The 18850-nt window shown below is 37.7% G+C and overlaps 1 protein-coding gene across 2 annotated transcripts in view; it reads right to left on the reverse strand.

The window, feature by feature from the left end:
- Positions 1-18850, reverse strand: part of psme4a (proteasome activator subunit 4a) — a 78671-nt gene that overhangs the window by 32699 nt on the left and 27122 nt on the right. For both annotated transcript variants that reach the window (XM_036583089.1, XM_036583088.1), the window contains 17 exons: positions 18138-18403; positions 17390-17576; positions 16254-16343; positions 15567-15631; positions 14019-14166; positions 11258-11356; positions 10797-10866; positions 9941-10008; positions 9035-9250; positions 5916-6073; positions 3408-3503; positions 3190-3245; positions 3044-3100; positions 1234-1289; positions 588-686; positions 436-498; positions 240-335 (listed from right to left, as the gene is read on the reverse strand). In XM_036583089.1, coding sequence (XP_036438982.1) covers positions 240-335; positions 436-498; positions 588-686; positions 1234-1289; positions 3044-3100; positions 3190-3245; positions 3408-3503; positions 5916-6073; positions 9035-9250; positions 9941-10008; positions 10797-10866; positions 11258-11356; positions 14019-14166; positions 15567-15631; positions 16254-16343; positions 17390-17576; positions 18138-18403 — 1890 coding nt within the window. The remainder of the gene's footprint in view (positions 1-239; positions 336-435; positions 499-587; positions 687-1233; positions 1290-3043; positions 3101-3189; positions 3246-3407; positions 3504-5915; positions 6074-9034; positions 9251-9940; positions 10009-10796; positions 10867-11257; positions 11357-14018; positions 14167-15566; positions 15632-16253; positions 16344-17389; positions 17577-18137; positions 18404-18850) is intronic.

The raw sequence follows: 18850 nt of genomic DNA on the forward strand, positions 1-18850 counted from the left end.
GGTAGCTTAAAGTGGCATTAAACAGTTTTGACTTGTGGTTCCTATCACCACCACTGTAAGCAAGTTTGTCTAGAACAGAGCATTTAACATAACTGTATTTACATCTTAACATTTGAATTATGAAGAAATTTAAAAAATCAGTTGAAATCACCTCTGTTTTAGGTTTTGGTTTCAGGTACAAGGATAGCAGCATTACACTTTTACAAAAAATTATTGTGTACTTGTGTTTTAACCAATACCTGACTGTAAGTGCTGGTGGACAGTCGGAGCAAGTCCTTTATGAGATTCTGGTGAACAGTGAGGTACTCACAACCTTCCACTGTCAGATTCCTTAGCTGGCAAACACAAATATCAACAGCCATACAACACCATCAATACACCTCTAGTGAACAGGGAATAGCCTTAGAACTTGCAAGCAATGTCTGAAATCCTCACCTCATGTTGTAGCATTACTCTGTCGATGAGCAATGCTCGAATGTGCTGTTTGTTTCTATGGAGCTGGAGATGGAGAATAAATGAAAGACTTAATCACTTGTTCGCTCACTAGTTGGTCTGATAATTGAATTACTTTTAAATAAGGGTCTCACCCGGTTCTCCATGGATTTCTTGACCAGACTGAAGCTCTTCCAGCGTGACTCAAATTCATGTTTATGTGAGCCTCTGAAGTGCAGTAGGTCATTTATGACCTGGAGGTCAAACAGATACCGTGTTACCGTGTGATGTTCCTCACCACTGACTATTGAATGATTATAAATTTTTCTTTATGGTTCAGTGGAAAAGCAGAGCCTATGAGTTAGATCTTTCACATTTTTAATAAACATGAGTGTATGCGCTTCGTACCTCGAGTTAGACCACTTCTGCGAAGCGCTGGTTAACCTCTCATGCACTGTGCTATCACCCCCTAGACTGTCACTGAGAGAGGCTAGCAGGCCAGGTAGATAGATTGAAGCCGCGCTGTGAGTGCCACAGCGCTCTGTGAGAAAAGCAGGTAGCCTGGAGATTTGGATTTTACAACGAATGAGGCCGCAGATGTGCTTTCAACACAGGCGTGGAACGTGGATTTTCTGAATGGCTTTCTCAACCTCCCTGCCCTTGCCTCCATGCCTAGAATATGCTGCTGACTGCTGCCTAAGCTCTGGAGCCCAAAAATGGTATTTCGGATAGTCCTAATGGGTAATTGTGTAATGACTTTCTAAATTAAATAATGTGTTGTCTTTCTAAATTGGGGCTCACCTTTATGATGGAAAACAGTGATTTGGTGTCATCCTCAGAGTGATCAAGGATGTGGTCTGTAAAAAATATAAATAGGGATATTTCATGTGTGAGATGTGTAACATATTCCAGAACAAAAGAGGTCTTGGCCTGTATTTATCAAGCTTCTCTGAGAAGAAGTGTCGATCTATTTCAGTTAGAATTAAATGGGAATCTGATCCTAGCTCAGCAAGCACTTCTACTCTGAGAAGTTGTCATTGACTATTTTCCTTTCACAAAATGTTTTATAAAGGCATGCATGTTAAAGTGATGGTTCAGTCAAAAATCAAATTTACTTAATTTCTCCTTACTCCAAATGTAGTTTGATCAGCCAAGACATGTTTGGTGTCTGATGTTCGCTTCTTTTGTTTTGCAGCTCCCTATGCTAATGTTGCTAACAAATAATGTAAGTTTATACCCCACCGATTAGCAAACTGCAAGCAAAATCATCAGTGACCTGCTTCAAATTGCATTGAGTAATTGCTGTTTAGTAATCTCAAGTAGGCTTGTTTATGTTGTTTATGTTGTTTTATTTTATGTTATGTCAGTACTCTTGGCCACTCTTATAGATAACAGTATCTCATACAGTGTCAGACACGGCTTCTACTTGAGATTACTTACAAAACAAGTTTGGCAGAAAATCTAATTTACATGATTTTCCAGGTAGCCCACATGCAGTCAATCAGTTAAGACATGTTTGGTGTCCATAATTAGTTTGTTAGACAACAGGTGTTGTGCCAATTTCCAAGTCCACTTCATGTAACAAAGGCACATGAAAAATAAATTATGCTCGCAATTTCCATTGTTCGTGTTTATAAACGTATATCTTCAGTTCACCTGTAATCTGTCCACATATGCCCATGTAATGTGCATGCACACCAAAGTGAGTCAGAAATAAGCACAACATCTGCTGTCTAAAATGTCTGCCTTCAGCGTTCAGCTACAGGGTGAAGTTTTGTTCATTTTTATTGTTCACAGTAAAACTCTGCTCTAAAATTGCAAACTGCAAATTCGTGCAACATTAATGAAGATCTAGATGTGGTTTGAACAGATTAAGAGATAATTTCGGAATATATTTACAGAAAAGATTTGGATGACAACTGATTTCTAGTGTTTGTTAGCAATGTTAGCCTTGTAACTCAAAGACTTAATTAAATAAGCAAAATTTGGATTTCAGACATGACTAAATGACTACTGAAATAAGTGAAAAATGGTGCAAATTCATTTTTTTGCTGAATTGCTCCTTTAACAACTTAAGTTGAGGCAAGCAAACTTGGGACATCAAACATTGTCTTGGCTGATCAACTACATTAGGGGTAAGGTGAAATTTGTGTAAATTGGATTTTTTTTGATAAAGGAATTTATATTTTGCAACTGATATTGAAAATTTTTGCGGAATGCAATCATTAAGACGTTAAGAAAGTCATTCAAAGTGGTCAGATGTGAAATGTGCCATTTCAGAGAAATGATTATGAATATGTGGTGCCTAAGAAATTGTTTTACGATAGTTCCGAGACAACGTTTTAGCCTAAAACCATATATTTTTTAAAATCCATTTATGGTGGAGTGGTACATGCAGTATATCCTTTGTTTTAAAACAAAGGGGGGGGGGGTTATGGAATTACAGACATTGTAACCCCTGCTTCCCATCATCAACTTTGTAAACAAATTTGAATAAGTTTCTCAACAATTAACCACTCAACACCAAAACACTCTGACTTATTTTGTTTACAACCACTAGACATCTACCTCCAGGAAAGACTATTCACTATTGTGTAGAGTTGTCACTTACGCAGTAGCTGTCTCATCACTGTACAGACGACCTCTCTGTAGTTCTGTCTTGACATGTCTGGAAAAAAGAGAGAGCGTGAGAAAAGAATGAGAGAGAGTCAGAATTAAGTTCCAAATGTGGCAAACTGTAGCAACAATCGTTCTTACCATATTCCACACCAGTGTACAGATTTGTCTCACAGAGTTGCATCATAGTATGGACACTAATGGAGGGAACAGAAACAGTTTCAAGCTCAACTAGAATCAAATCAATGACAAACACTGCACTGCACTGAAGATCCAGCTTGCAGTAAAATGCTACAATAAGCAAAAAAGCTGTCATTATCAGCTTTGCTTGTGTCCATGTGTTTATACGAGACACTCACAGCTCCGGCACCGGTTCTCCACGCAGTAGAGGCAGAAGGCTGCCAGCACCCAGAAGGCAGTGATGCACGATGGACAGACTCTGCAGAATATCATCCCTGAAACAAGACAAAAAGACTCAAAATCAATGTCGTTTTCATCAGCCAAAGTAAGCTTCAATACAATACTTTTCCAAATCTTTAAAACATCTCCTGTAGTCAGTTTCCATATTAAAACATGAGCCCATGTGGGCATACAGGCACAGCTACTGGGCATGGGCAATGGGCCAGAGGCTTTTGGAACAAACAGATCACCTGAACCATCCCTCTATGTCACTAGACAATTTTAAAAGTGGGGGACAATCCCTTAAAAGGTATGGGAGGCAAATCTGGGCAAAAAAGAAATTATAATTAAAACACTAAAATGTAAATGCAAACCTCTTTTGCCATTTCTTTTTCCAAACATCTGTGCAAATATCCTGGCAAAATTTAAAATTAAATGAAATACCTATATTTGCAATTTAATCTTTCACATAAGCACGAGTCACTTGTGACAAAAATAAAAATAAATTTAAGACAGCTATTTGTCATTTCATTTTAAAATGGAAAAGCTAATAGAGAAAAGAAAATCCAAGCTTCACTCTGGCTTTGCTTTTTCTTCATGAAATGCCTAAAATGTGTCAAAACTAAAACCAAAATGCAATGTTTACGTTCTTATTTCTTTTTAATAGCAATAGGCTGCATATCTGGCAACATGAAAATCCAAATGGAATAAATGAACAGCAAAGTGACCGTTTGCTTCAGTTTTCGGCATGGACGCGCTTTAAGCATCAGAATAAAAATGCAAATGTAAACTAATACAGGTGCCATCTGCTGGTGATTTATTTTTTATTTCCCACTTTGCTTTTTCATTTTGAAGTTAACCAACATGCAAACATATGTTAATTAACACTAGGCAGGGCTACGGTTCTAAATGTTTATGTTATAAAACGGATGGTTCTAAAATCCGATTGGTTGAACTATGTTCTAAGCCAGTGTAAAACACATAACATATATACATGCATCGAGCACTTTATTATGAGCACTACATAAAATCTAGGCAGGGTCTCTCTTTGCTCTCAAAACAGCCTCATTCTTTGTGGCATGGATTCCATAAAATGTTGATAACATTCCATTTAGAATCTGCTCCATGCTGACATGACTGCATCATGCAATTCAATTCGTTTTTCAGGTGTACTTTTATGTTGTGAATCTCCTGTTCTACCGCATCCCAAAGGTGTTCTACTGGATTCAGATCCAGTGAATAAGAAAGCCAATGAAGTACAATGAACCAAACTGTTGTCCATGAAGGGATGCACATGGTCAGCAACAATACTCAAATACTCAAACTGGTATTAACGGGCCCAAAGTGTGCCAAGAAAACATTCCCCACATGAATACACCACCTCTACTAGCCTGGACTGTTTATACAAGGCAGGTTGGGTCCATGGATTTATGCAATTGGTATCAAATTCTGAACCTACTATCTGTGTGCCTCAGCAGTAATCGAGATTCATCAGATCAGGCTACGTTTTCCGGTCTTCAGCTGTCCAGTTCTTCTCCTTTTGTAGCTAATTTGCCTCAATATTCGACGTATTGTGCCTTCTGAGATGCTCTTCTGCTCTCCACAATTGTACATAGTGGTTATCTGAGTTACCACAGCCTTTCTGTAGGCTTCTGTTGTTTCCTTATTGCACCATTCTGCACTTCAGAGACTGTTGTGTATGAAAATTCCAGGAGATCAGCAGTTACAGAAATACCAGCCCATCTGGCACCAACAATCATGCCATGGTCAAAACCACTGGGATCACATTTTCCCCCCATTCTGATGGTTGTTGTGAACATTACCTGAAGTTGCTGGCTCGTATCTGCATGATTTTATGCACTGCTGCCACATGATTGGCTGATTAGATAATTAAATGAACTATGCAGGTGCAAAGATGTTCCTAATAAAGTATTCGGTGAGTGTACATATCACGACACACATCAGTTCTGTGTTCATATGCCAAGTTATTAACAAAATATTACAGGGCCCACAACATGAAAAACAGAATTTTTCTATGTCTTGTAAATAAAAGAGTTTAATGTAGTATGTAAATAATAAGGTTCACTCCCCAGTCCATTCTGTATACAAAAGGAAACTAAGCTGCAAGAACAGCCTCTTTGGAATACATTATTTCTGTGATGTAATGAAAAACAACTAATTTACACACATCCACCTATTCATCCTACAGCAATTTAGCACGCTCATTCTGACTAAAGTTATAAGGAGAATTTCAGCCCATACTGCTTTTTGAATGAGGGCAGCCCATTAGGACAGAGCTAATTTAAATATATCAACAGAGTAAGAAAAACAGCCTGTTTAATTCTAAGGGATAAAGAGAAAATGGAAAATGATTATGTAATGATCATGGTCAATTTTATTCTAACAAACCGACCTTCTTGGTAAAATCACTTTAATGCATGGCTTATTGCTTTATTAATTAGTGATACCTGCTCATCTCTTGCTCTCCCTGCGCATGTCTCTGCAGTCGCTTTAGTTCAGGTTGCAGAAGCAGGTCCAGAGTGTTAAACACAAAAGTTTTCTCTTCCTCACTGGGCACGTGCCACTGGATGGCCAAGTTCAACAGATCCCCTGGCCGCCCCCAGTCCTGCATCAGGGTAATGAGACAGAGGAGAGGTAAGAGGAACTAAAGAAGTACAGAAGAAGTACTGTTTGCAATATTATCTATCTTATTTAACTTATTTTTTCTGTATTTTTGCCTTTTTAAAGGTATAAAAAGGAATGTTTAGGAATTCTGAATTAGGCACCAAATCACTTGGTTGGGCACAACTTTTAATGACACAGAAAATAGCTAGCAACTTGCAGTGGGTACTCTGACCTAGCCTGACCTGTGGAACTAATTTTTTTCCAGTTAAAGACTAGCTGTCAGCCTTTGTGTATCCAGTATTATCAAGTATCAACACATATTGTTGGCATTTTGTCTAAAGAAAAAAAAAATCACCCAGCATGACCTTCAGGGCGATAGGGCGATGTAATCAGATATTTGTGATTATTGACAATTAACAAAAGTCAATAATTATGCTTCAAAGACAATAATTTCTATTTTTAGAAAGAGAACTGGCAGAAAACAAGGTTGACTTGTCTCTTCTGGGTATTCCCCAGTGTGCAAAACTACCTGAGGAACATTCTCAGCATTTTACAGCTTAAGTGTAAAAATCCTGAAAAATTATGAAATTATGAAAATATTACATGAAAATACAAAACGTCATGGTTTCCCACATGGACCTACAGCTGCATACCAAAACGCATCTGCTATAATGGCAGAAAGCATCTTTTTTTAATATGTGAAGCATGTGGGCATGGCTTTGGAACTGACTCATAGAAAGGATAACCTCAAAATAGAAGTAGGTAATATACCAAAAACTTTGATTTATTTTGTTTCTGAGGTTTCGTATGTTGGGAAGTAGTCCTTCATTTACAAAAGACTATTGAAGACTATGAATACACACACACGCACAAACACACACACACACACACACACACACACATACACACACAATATCTAAGCTGATTATCCTTCTGGGTTTCTGGGGGTGCTGGAGCTTATCAAAGCCGGCGGAAGGCAGGAAACACCCTAGACAGGTTGCCAGTCCATGACAGGGTAGACACACAAACATACACATTTACGCACACACCTAGGGACAATTTAGCATGTCTAGTTTGCCTGACTGCATGTCTTTGGACTGTGGGAAGAACAGTCACAGACACGGAGAAAACATGACTCCACACAGAAAACACACTCGTACTATGAATACAATGATCTAAAAGTAAACTGTTTAAGAAGGAACAGAAGGATAGATCAAACAATTGGTAGAAATAAATTATTATAAATACATATACGTTTTATATCTATAACATATATTCATAAAAAATATAAAATAGATAATATCGGCTGAGGTGCAATCAGATTGGTGATGTTTTCTGGCTCTATAAAACTGTACTAAATCTGTCTTTTTTATGATGCATGCACGATACTCATAAAACTGACATAATTTATAACATAATTGTTTGACATAATTTATCAAGATAATGATAACATATTATCAACTGTTAGCTCAACAAGTAAGCAGGCAGGAGAAAGTGATTGCTGTTCTAAGAAGAGAGACATTAGCCACTCTACCCTATCCTACTTAATAGGATCAGTGCAGTGTCTGGTCACTTAGATACACACACTGGCTGGTCAAACATAGTTGTGTAACTGTCTTCTGCTTGGCTCATTATGTCACTGCTCCTTGGCTCATTATCTCACTGCTCCTTGTACTCGGTGACAACCTTTCTCAAACCATCCCAGCACAGACATTCACACGATGATGGACACACTCTAAAGCAAGTGAAAGATCAATACACACTTATTTGCCAGATATGTTCTAGTTCAAAGCCTTAGGGTTTATAATTTGTTTAATGCAATGGGTTTAATGCACATGAACTGTCCAGACTCAAAGCTTTACATGTCTTAAAGGGGGTTCAGACATGATGTTGATGGGTACATAAATATAAATACGTGAAAGGTAAAGACATTGGCAACATATCTACAACAAAAAAGATTTTGTTTTTGTAGTTAATCTGCTCAAACATACAATATCTGACCATATTAACTGTCCAAAATAAATCAATGTCCTTTTAAGTGGTGTGCCCCTATTAATTTAATTTAATGACAAACATCTCTTTTGCACTATTCGTTTGGTCCTTCACCATGTCTCAGCCTCAGATGTTCCATGAGCATATAATATCTATTGTATGCTAAGCTGGACACAACTATCGGGGTTTACATTAGTTCCACGTTGACTGTGTTTCTGTGCATTGGTTTTTATCAGTTTGATGGAGAACACATTTCTGCAACCAGTTGCAGTTGGAGTAGGGATGGATAGGCAAATCAGCTCATTCATTTCATACTGCTTATTGATTTAATGGAATTAAACTTTCAACCCTTTTACAACAGTTTGTGGTTGGTCAGTTTGCATATCAGCAAGATGACTATTTCCTCTCAAAGTAGGTGGTCACTGGTCATGTTAAACAACAAAATGCATCAAATTTTATACTGATGGACAGCAGTCTGGCTTGAAAGACTTACACTTCTTCACCCAACAATGCTTATAGCTTATACCAAAGTAACATTAATCAAATCACAAAATGCCTTTCTCAGTATACTGTGGTCCTAAAACACAGACAAACCATTTGGCCATTAAAAGAGAGAGAATTAGAGAAATAATAGAGAGGCCTTCAAATGAAACTGCACAGTAACAAGTATATGACTGGATGCCATAACCATTTTCTGGAATTTTGTGATAATTTTTGTGGGGTTACAAGATGGTTGTCAAAAAAGCATATAACTGCTACTATTAATAATATTTTCCATAGCAATTTCTTGAGCTGTGCCAAAAATAAGTCTTGGTGAGTCTGCAGAAGAAATATAAGATTGTTATTAGCCAATCCAACACTACAGGTTAGTATTAGAAAAGAAAAAGTGGTATATCATTTATATGTGCTGGCATTGATGCTGACACCCCCTTCCACCCTGTTACCGTCTGTACCACTCTAATGCGCTAACCTTGATGGGCAGGTGCTGGTGGTGGGGCTGCTGGAATCCGCCAGGCACGCTGCAGTACTCAATGGGATAGATAAGGGCTGTGGAGCGCAGTGTGTGATACAGCAGGCTGCAGGCCAGACTGTAGCCCTGCTTATTCTTCAGGTGCAGTGTAAGCTGAAGAATCTGCACAAGCTGAGCACTGTAGGGCAACAGCTTATCTCCATCCACCCGAGTGACCTACAGAAAGAGGTAGGGAGGGGTTTGGTTAGAAAGAGTCAGAATCAGTTTTTTTTTCTCAGTCTGTACAAGGGATTTCTCTTGTACAGGTCAGTTTCAAGTTTAAAAAAAAAAGACTAAAATAACATTAAATGAATAAATATGGCGGATGTCATATCAAAACCTTGTAATTCCATTTTCCATGTTTTTTTCAATTATAATCATAATTAACACAATAAACATATGAAATGTTTCTCCTTCGTCTTATAAATGTGTTGTTACAACAGCAACCTTACATGTATACACTACTGTTCAAAAGATTGAAAACAATGTATTCAACAATATAAAACCAATTTGATTTCATATAAATGTATAAAATTTTAATATGCCAGTCCTGCTAATTGTGTAAATGAATTAACCAGGACACTAGGAAGCTATACATTTTTTAATAAACATGTGTCCAGAATGATGGAAACCTGTAGAAGACTGAAGCTATAATAAATCTAACACACAATGTCTCAAATTTAGAAAATGGTGATCAAATCTTAAGGGTAATAACCTGACAAAAATTCTAAACAGGTAACTGCAGTCTATTTTATATTTATATTTACATAATAACTCAATATTACTTATACTTACTCATTTATATAATAACTCTCTCTATGTGTATGTGGATTTGTGGATTTAATGTAAAGAGTTTGGGAAACTGACCTCAGACAACAGTTGCAGGTTCCACAGCAAATCTTTATCCAACTCCTCGTCATTCAACACCTCCTCATCTGGAAGAACAAAGTATTTAAAGAGGCATTAACCCACTAGCCACACTCACGCATACACAACCTGTGACATTTTGGAGGGCAGGGGCTCAGGGAGAAAAGTACAGTATTATATTATCTTATTACATAAATTACATTTACACTTACATTTTTAATTACACTCAAATAGTGTGCACTTGAAAGCAAGGCAAGATAGCTTCACCTATCACATTATCTGACTGCTTTAAGAAAATGATGAGTAATAACTGTCTTTAAGCACTGATGTCCAGTAGCATAATTCCTAGGAGTAAATATTTGTGATTTTAACATGAAATTCTGGTGCACTTTACAGTGATAATTGCTGTTGAATTATTTCACTCATTTCTCAAAACAGTTTTCTACATATTCTGACTTTTATGTTAAAAAAATGTACTGCTTACTATACCAAGATCAAAAGACCAATGTGTACAAAATTTGGCACACATCTTTGACGCCCCACATCTATTAGAAATAGAGGCCATTCTAAAAATTTATAATGTAATTTTTAGCTTTCATAGCAGTTACATGGAAATCAACATCTACATCAGTTTCAGATGAAAATGAAATAAGAAGCTGACCTGTTCTGCATTCTGCCCAATGACTGCTGGGATAGGCTCCAGCTCCCTCCGCAACCCAGAAGGATAAGCGGCTTAGAAAATGTGTGTGTGTGTGTGTGCTAAAAAGTTTTTTAGTGAGGGCAAAAGGACAGAGGCTCAAGCCCTTCTTTGTATGTGCTTGCACAACACAACATACTCATGCACACTTTAACTTACCGGTTGTGATATGAATTACGGCATTGCAGCAGTGTGGCACAAAAAGCTTGAGAGACTTTTCTGGCTGACACTGGGGACAAAACACAATTGACTAAAATTAGGACAACCTTTAAAATTCACCCAGGATTTTAAAACATCTAATACGGCAAAGAGAGAGCTAAACAGTAATGATGAAGAGTTACACTTGCACGTAACATACAGCAGCATTCACTGAGTACTTTTACAAGGAGAATGCAGTGATTTACAAATTATGTTCCTTTACAATGAGGGTACATTCAAACATACATAAAAAGTCACTTCTCACGCATCCCATCAGAGAATCTTTCTCTCAACATCTTCACAAATATGGTCTAATGTCATTTAAAAGGTTCTGTACAATTACATTAGTAACATTTATAAGCAATTAATTTAATTTGTTTGTACAGTACAGTGTGTATTCTGTAAAGTGGGCGAAGAAATACCTTAGCAGCTGCTCGACACATGTCTGCCACCATTCTCCCTGCTACATGAGTCTCAAAGATATTGGTGGTGGCGAAGATGAAGACCTTCTCCAAAGCCACCTGATAGAAGAAACAAAAATAAACAGAAGGACATGTGTGAATTGGTGCATGCTTACGTTTCTTCTTAAATGTCCTGATTTCGTAGGAAAAAAGAAAAAAAGGGGAACCTACACAAATGATGACCAAGGAAATGGTCCTGAAAAGGGATATCCCCTTACTAAGTCTTGAGTCTCTGGGTGTGACTCTGAGCCAAGTGTTGAGTATTTAGTCGTGAATGTTTGTTCAGTCTAAAACTGTTAATAGGAAGTAAGCTATAGTATTTGTATGGAGTGCATTGCAACACACACTGTCAAGGGTAGCTTGAACTCTATTTGTACTAGCTAGGATACATTTTGTGAGTGGACAACAAAGCACTTTTGTAAGTCTCTCAGGATAAGAGCACCAACCAAAGGCCATAAATATGAATGTAAATGTAAACCATAGCTTTGTATTATGGCCTCAGTTACAGACATGAGCAAAAAAGAGTCAGTCTTGCTCCATTCCTTTTAGTTTCAATTTCAATAAACCTCTACATAAACAGCAAAGAAATTATTTCACCTCATTAATGTTTTGAATGTAGCTGTAACTTACCAAAGACAAATATATCACAACTTCATTTGCTAGCTCAGCCATCAGGCTAGCTATTATACTTTTCAAAATATGGTGTAAACAATTTTGTGACTGTTTTTCTGTAGGTATATTACATAATTTTGTATAAAGTTTATAAAAAGGTTTTGCCAGTTCCTTTTAACAACACATTCATTAAATGTAGCACTTCAGTCATATCCATCAGATTAAAGGTTCTTCTACCCAAAATGCATTAAACAGCTCGTTATTGAGCCATACTGAACCCGACACTGCTGCGAGCTGAGAAACAATGGCATCACAGTTCATGACTATGCAAGACAGTCACAGAATAGATAGGCAAAGGTGCACCTCTTAGGACAGAATTTATTTTTGTTTTGCACATGTTTTTTTAGGCTGAAATGTCATGATCCTTTAGTCAGGAGTTCAAGTCAACTTACAAATCAGTCAGCATGTGACATAATTTAAGCCCCCATCTTTGGTCCTGACTTTATAAAGTGCTTTTTAACAAAGACACATGCTTCATTTTTTTCAAATTGACCAGGTAAAACCATGTTTTTTTGGCTTCAGATTATGGTTAAGTTTAGTTTAAGTTCTTATTACATATAGATACATATACAATACTGCATGTGCAATACTGTGCAAAAGTTACTTCAAGTCATTTAAAATTATTTAAACTTTTTTGTTTGTGCTTGCTTGGATATCATCGTAGAATAAACACAAAACATTCGAATAAATACATTTGAACAGGGGTGCACAACTCTAGTCCTGGATGGCCGGTGCCCTGCAGAGTTTGGTAGATGCCCTACTCAAACACATCTTGTAAACCTGCCAATTAACAGAAGAATTGAGTCAGGTGTGTCTGAGCAGCAAGATCACCAAACTATGCTGGATACCAGCCCTCCAGGACTAGAGTTGTGCACCCCTGCATTAGAATAAATACAAATAACCATAAATACAGTAAAAAGTAATAAGAATTTCTTATTTTGGAAAAAGTAGTTGACAGTCAACATTTAGGTTTATTATCTATCTTTATTAGATAATAGAAGCTGATATATGCTGACTTTACTATGTTTGACTGAGCAGAATTGCAAGGTATAAACATTAATAGGTTGATTTTTTAAAAACTGTCCTTGTAAAATAGGCTTTGTTCGGTGCTTGTGTACGCAGCGTGTTGTTTTGAATTAAATAGCTTTATTGTAATTGTCCACAGACAGAGCTGTCTGTAGAGGCTGCGTTTCACATAGCATATCAATCAGACCAAGTGTTTTTGTACAGTGAGAGCATATAAATTGTAGGCTTTGGCCATACATAATAGTCTATTCAAATGTACAGTGAGTCCCCAAAGAATAGGATTTCTAAAATCACAGCGTATGACCAACGACAGTTCAACAAGCCAAAAAGACCCCAACAAGACATAAACTTGATAGGTGTGCTACAGAGACATTTGTTGAAAGAGACAGATGAGAAAACTTACTTTGCTAACAGCTGTACAGAAGTGCTTCTCTGATGTGCAACAAAACCCACTCTTCTCCACTGCAACACTACTTGATCCAAGGTAATTAACATAACATAGCTAGCTAATGTATGTCCTTTAAAATCAGCTAGATTTAACCGTTAAGGTACACTGCACATGTTACGTTGCATACTAACAAGTACTTAATTCTAAGAAGGTTACTCATTATTGTATCGGAATCAGTATCAGCAAGTGTCTTGGATGAGAGATAAAGGTCTGAGGCTGTTTTTCAGGGTTTGGGGTAGGACCCTTAGTTCCAGTGAAGGGTAATGTTAATACTACAGAATACAAAGACTTTTTTGACAAGTACATGCCTTTATACAATTATATTTCAACTTTGGCCGTTTCCTATTTCATCATAACTGTACCCCACTGCACAATTTGGCCTGCACAGTGCCATGACCTCAAGCCCACTGAAAACCTTTGGAATGAACTGGAACATTAATTGCGAGGTGTGATGGTCAGGCATCCACATACTTTTGGCTATACAGCATGTGTGTGTGTGTGTATGTGTGTGTGTGTGTGTGTGTGTGTATAATGTATGTATAATACATTGTCTGCTTGTGTGTGTTATAAAATAACCTGGAATATCTCCGTGGAGCACTGGGTGAGGATGGTGCTGAAGGTGGAGGACAGGCCCAGCTCCACCAGGCTCTCCAGATGAGTCTTTTCTGTCTCCATCTCTTCTCGAGTCTGTTCTAGAGTGCTGCTGTCAATCAGTGCAAAACACCTACATGCACACACATATAGACAGTACACACAAATAAGGTTGTCAATCTCTGACCTCATTATTTGATCCGATCATGACTGATCATGAAGGAAATGACTCATTGCGTCATGAAATCTCAAATTTTGCCGTGATTAGATATATTGGTACAGTTAAAAATTATTTTTAAATATACAGTGAATCAAAATGTAACTGGAAAGACTATTTGCATAACAGAGTAACATAGATAATAAACAAACCCACACATAGATAATAAATAAACCCACATGTAGATAAGAAACATAGAGAATCAACAAATCTATACACCTAGGATTTTAAAAAACAGCCCTAGACTTTCACTTCGATCAAAAAATAAGTGCAAGCTTCACTGAACCTAATTGATTATAATTTATTGTAACATTCCAATGTCCATGCATCTGAATCATCACCCTCAGGCTGATGCATTTTCATACCCCTTCACATACCACTGACCAACATGCCACTGTTTTCAAACTAAAATTCTGAAGAGCCACAGCACTTCTCAGCAGTAACATAGCTAGATTTCATTTTAAAGGAACGTGGCTATGTTGGGCCAGCTAAGAAGCACTATATCCCATCGCTATAATGAGGTTCGCAACAACCAACCTGCCTATTTCATTGTAGATATTGTAAGCTGAGAGATAAAAAACTGGTATGTAAAACACAACACATGATTACAGACCTCACATTTAACTGCTTAGTTACTGTAACAGCTGACAGAACACCGCAGCAGGTATGGACTAATTAACTACTGTTTTACCTTTTACACTGCTAGGAGTATATGTCTGGGACAGTTGGTTGAAGACCACCCCATTGCTTTTTGCAGTATACAATTTTACCACAGTTAACTACATACTTAGCTTGTTAGCTAGATAAATAGTAGCCTTTGCACAGAATTAGCATAATTCAGCTTAGTTTACATAATCTTCAGAAACACTCAAAACAGGGTAAAATGATGTTTACATTCTAGCACTGAAAAAAGTGTCATTCCATGCATTTCATTCAACAGTATCAAGAGTAGGCAACTGGAAAAGTGGTGATGAACAAAGGAGAGCTCTGGCAGTCACTTTTACTTAAGGTGAAAAAAAGGCACAAGGATGCAGTAACTCAGCGCCATTGTGTTCATATTGTATTACAAGGGCACAAGACGAATTACACTGGAGGACTTTTTTCTTAGAGCAGTCACAAATCTAGTGAACGTCCTACCTTCCTAATGAAAAGGCACAGGCCCCTCAAGCCACCCCTGCAGCTATACCCCTGTATGTTTTCCCTGCTCCACCTGATACAACTCATCAGTTAATTATCAAGCTGAATCTGGTCTATTAGAATAGACACTGTGGCCTTAAGAGTCTTAAGGACAGCCATTAAGACTCAGGTATGGTTACCTATCCATGAACTGAAGAACAAAATCTTCAAACTCTGCTGAGGCTGAGCACAGCACTTTCTCCACCTGAAACATAAGGAGAATGGGTTTAACACGAAAAACATAATCATCCCCCAATAATATAATTCCCCTCCATCCTCTTTAACTTTCTCTCTGCATCATACATACTTAATAAGGAGCTATTATGCTTTTCTGCTTTATCCCTTTCCTTTAGCGTGTTATATAACTTAATGTGCATTTTAAGTTCTGCAAAGTCACAAAGCTCAAAGCACACACCAGAGGAAGTAACCCTCTTCCACAGAAACCACTTTTCTCAGCTGCCTGAAACACTTCATTGGAACTCCAGCCCTTTTCCTACTGGCAAGCCTGAGAAGGGTCTGTCTGCACACTTTAAAAATATGTAAGAGTGGAACCGCTCTGGTGGTTGAACCAACAGAACAAAGTGGGCAAGCTGACTAATCAGAGGACACTAGGCTTAACAGGAGGTGAGGCCTAAAGACACAGGAGCTTTAACAGAGCGCTTCAGACAGCATAATAGGTGCCCCTTAACATGAGTGCTCATTGGCAAAGACATTGTGGGGCTTGGAAAATAAAAAAAATGAACATGTTTCCTGCAGCCAGAGTAGAGGGAAAGTCTGGGAGGACCTTTTTATTTAATCAAGATAGGGTAGGGTACAAAAATTATCACCTTGGTCAGGTCATTTCTTTTTTGAACAGCAGATGAGCAGTCCACCAAAGGCACAAGAGTTGTAAATGTAGCTATAAACTGGAACGTTATCTGGGACAAACATAAAAAACAACTTTAAATGTATTTAAAGATGACATGATTCGCAATTTCCTTGGGGAACATATGTTAAAGGGCCCATATCAAGGAAACTGAATTTTGTAAACATTGTTAGAAATATACTGTTCACATATGGAAACAAAGCTGCAAAAATAGTTTTAATATAACCGTTTTTGTGATGGCACAAAAAGCAATGCATTTACATATATACCATATATATATTTTATATACTGCTTCAGCCAGACAGCTTTTTGAGGTAAGCACAATACAGGACATTCAATAACAGAGGTCATATACACGTATGTCACAGGCAAAGTAACAAAAAACAGCCTGTTACTAACGCCATTAATGTTAGTTACCAACATTACATAATGTGTAACATTATGTGATTTAACACATAATATTGCCCAAACTTACCTCTGCCTACCATTTTTGGTATTGTCCATGCTCTAACACACCTGATCCAGTATTTTCTAAAACCAAGCTAACACTCATGTTCCTTAACCCTCCTTTCTTTTTAGTAGTTTTAAGTGTTTTAAATTACATAGTTTGAAAAAGCGTTGATTTTTGCAATTAAAATTAAGAATGAAATAACTAAATGAGATTAGTTAATGGAAACTAACAAAACACCAGTTGATCTTTTAACATGTTATCTACATCTATGTCATTAATTTCTTTCGATTAATTTGTGTTTTTATCTTGTTCATGCACCATGACCACATGAACTTCCCTAAGCCCAGAGGGGAATACTCAGGGTTATAATATGCCAGAACGTAACTGCTGCAGCATTTAAAGTGGAATAGAAAATTCGACTAAGAAGCTAACCTTAGCCCCATCAGAAAATGTCCTTGCGAACTGCCGTTAGCTTAGCGCTAACAAACTACTAGAGACACTAGCAGAAATTCTTTGTAGGTTAAAGTGGGTGTGTTGGAATAGGTTAAATGCTCTTATGTGCAAGTCACACTAGGACCAGGGTTAGAACCCAGATTAACACTACTATCTCTATTAATTAATTCATCATCATGGTAAGTATTTCTCACCATGCACTTGCTGAAGTCGTTCGGGTCAATGCCGGGCAGTGCCCTCATGAGCAGAGGCAGCATGTGTGTGGGACCCTCGGGGAAACGCTGGCCACCTGTCACCAGACTCCGAGCCACTGCAATCATGCAGCTTAAAGTGGCTGTTAACTGGTGCGGCTCTGTCAGTGTCTCCATGGCAGGGTATGTCCTTTAGGGAACAAACAAACAGAGTGATAGGAATGATGCAGTTATATGATAATGACAACTGAGATCTGGTTAAATTCAGTTATGGAATTCTATGTAGATTAGACAATCTACAAAATCTCAAAAACTATGCTAGTATGGTATTTTCGTCTTACTACCAAATCAATGGGTTTAATTTAATAGTCTACATCACTATAAGAACAGACACACACACACACACATTTTAATTACTTGTAATTACTGTAGATACATACAGCCTACTACTAAGCCTAACCATAACCTTAACCACCCAAATCAACTTGTTTTGTTTTTCAAATATAAAATGTATTTTGTTTAAAGATTTAGTATTTTTCTTAATAGGGAAATGCAAAATGTTTTCCTATAAGTAAAAAAAGGGAAATTAATGTGAGTTTCATGGGAGTGTATGCCTACCACTAAGCCTAATCTCACCAAGCTAAAAGAAAAAAAAAAAAATCACTCTGTTAGTTCTCTAACCATGTACTAGTTCTGTGCATACACATACACATACACACACACACACTCTTGCACATACACATGCACTTACTTCTCCAGCACTGGGGGGATGACAAGCTCAGGTCGGAGTAAAGCCAGGTTCTGCAGGGCCTGAGCTGCATCCAGGCTACCAGTTTTACTGAACATAGCCAGTAGGACAGGCTGCTTCATGCTGGACACAAAGTCAGTGATGTCCTGCTCACTGAGCTGGTGGCTCTCAGGCACCGGGGCCAACCAGGTGGGCTTGCGGTAGCGCTCACGGTGTAGCCGCCGTACCACACTTGCCGGCAATCTCTGTAGGAGTTTCATAAGCTTCATCTGGAAAACACAGATGGACAAGTTACAATGAAAGTATTGACTGTACATTTAGAATGAAACCACAAGGTAAACGGAAGTCACGAACAATCATTCCCGTCATCATCATCAATTTTTTTTGTATTTTCACCCCAGAGTCCAGTTATAATGATAACTGGTAAATCTAAATCTGCTAAATCATTTCCCGCTCTGTATCATATCGAGTGTGAAGGAGTGGGCTAAAGTGCCCTAGACAGAACAGGCACATATGTAAATGTGTCCACAGTTGTGACATCACAACCTTGATGAATTTTAGGCTGTTTTGCAGCTTTGCAGTTTCCATATTTACTGTATGGACTAGAGCATGTATGGTACATTTTGAAACTTTTACAGTGTTTACATACACAGTACAAAAAGTGGCCCAAATACTCTAACACAACTTGAGTAATTGCTACATCTGAAATCACTTTA

This window comes from Colossoma macropomum, unplaced genomic scaffold (genome assembly GCF_904425465.1).
Source record: "Colossoma macropomum unplaced genomic scaffold, Colossoma_macropomum, whole genome shotgun sequence".
Taxonomy (NCBI): Eukaryota; Metazoa; Chordata; class Actinopteri; order Characiformes; family Serrasalmidae; genus Colossoma; species Colossoma macropomum.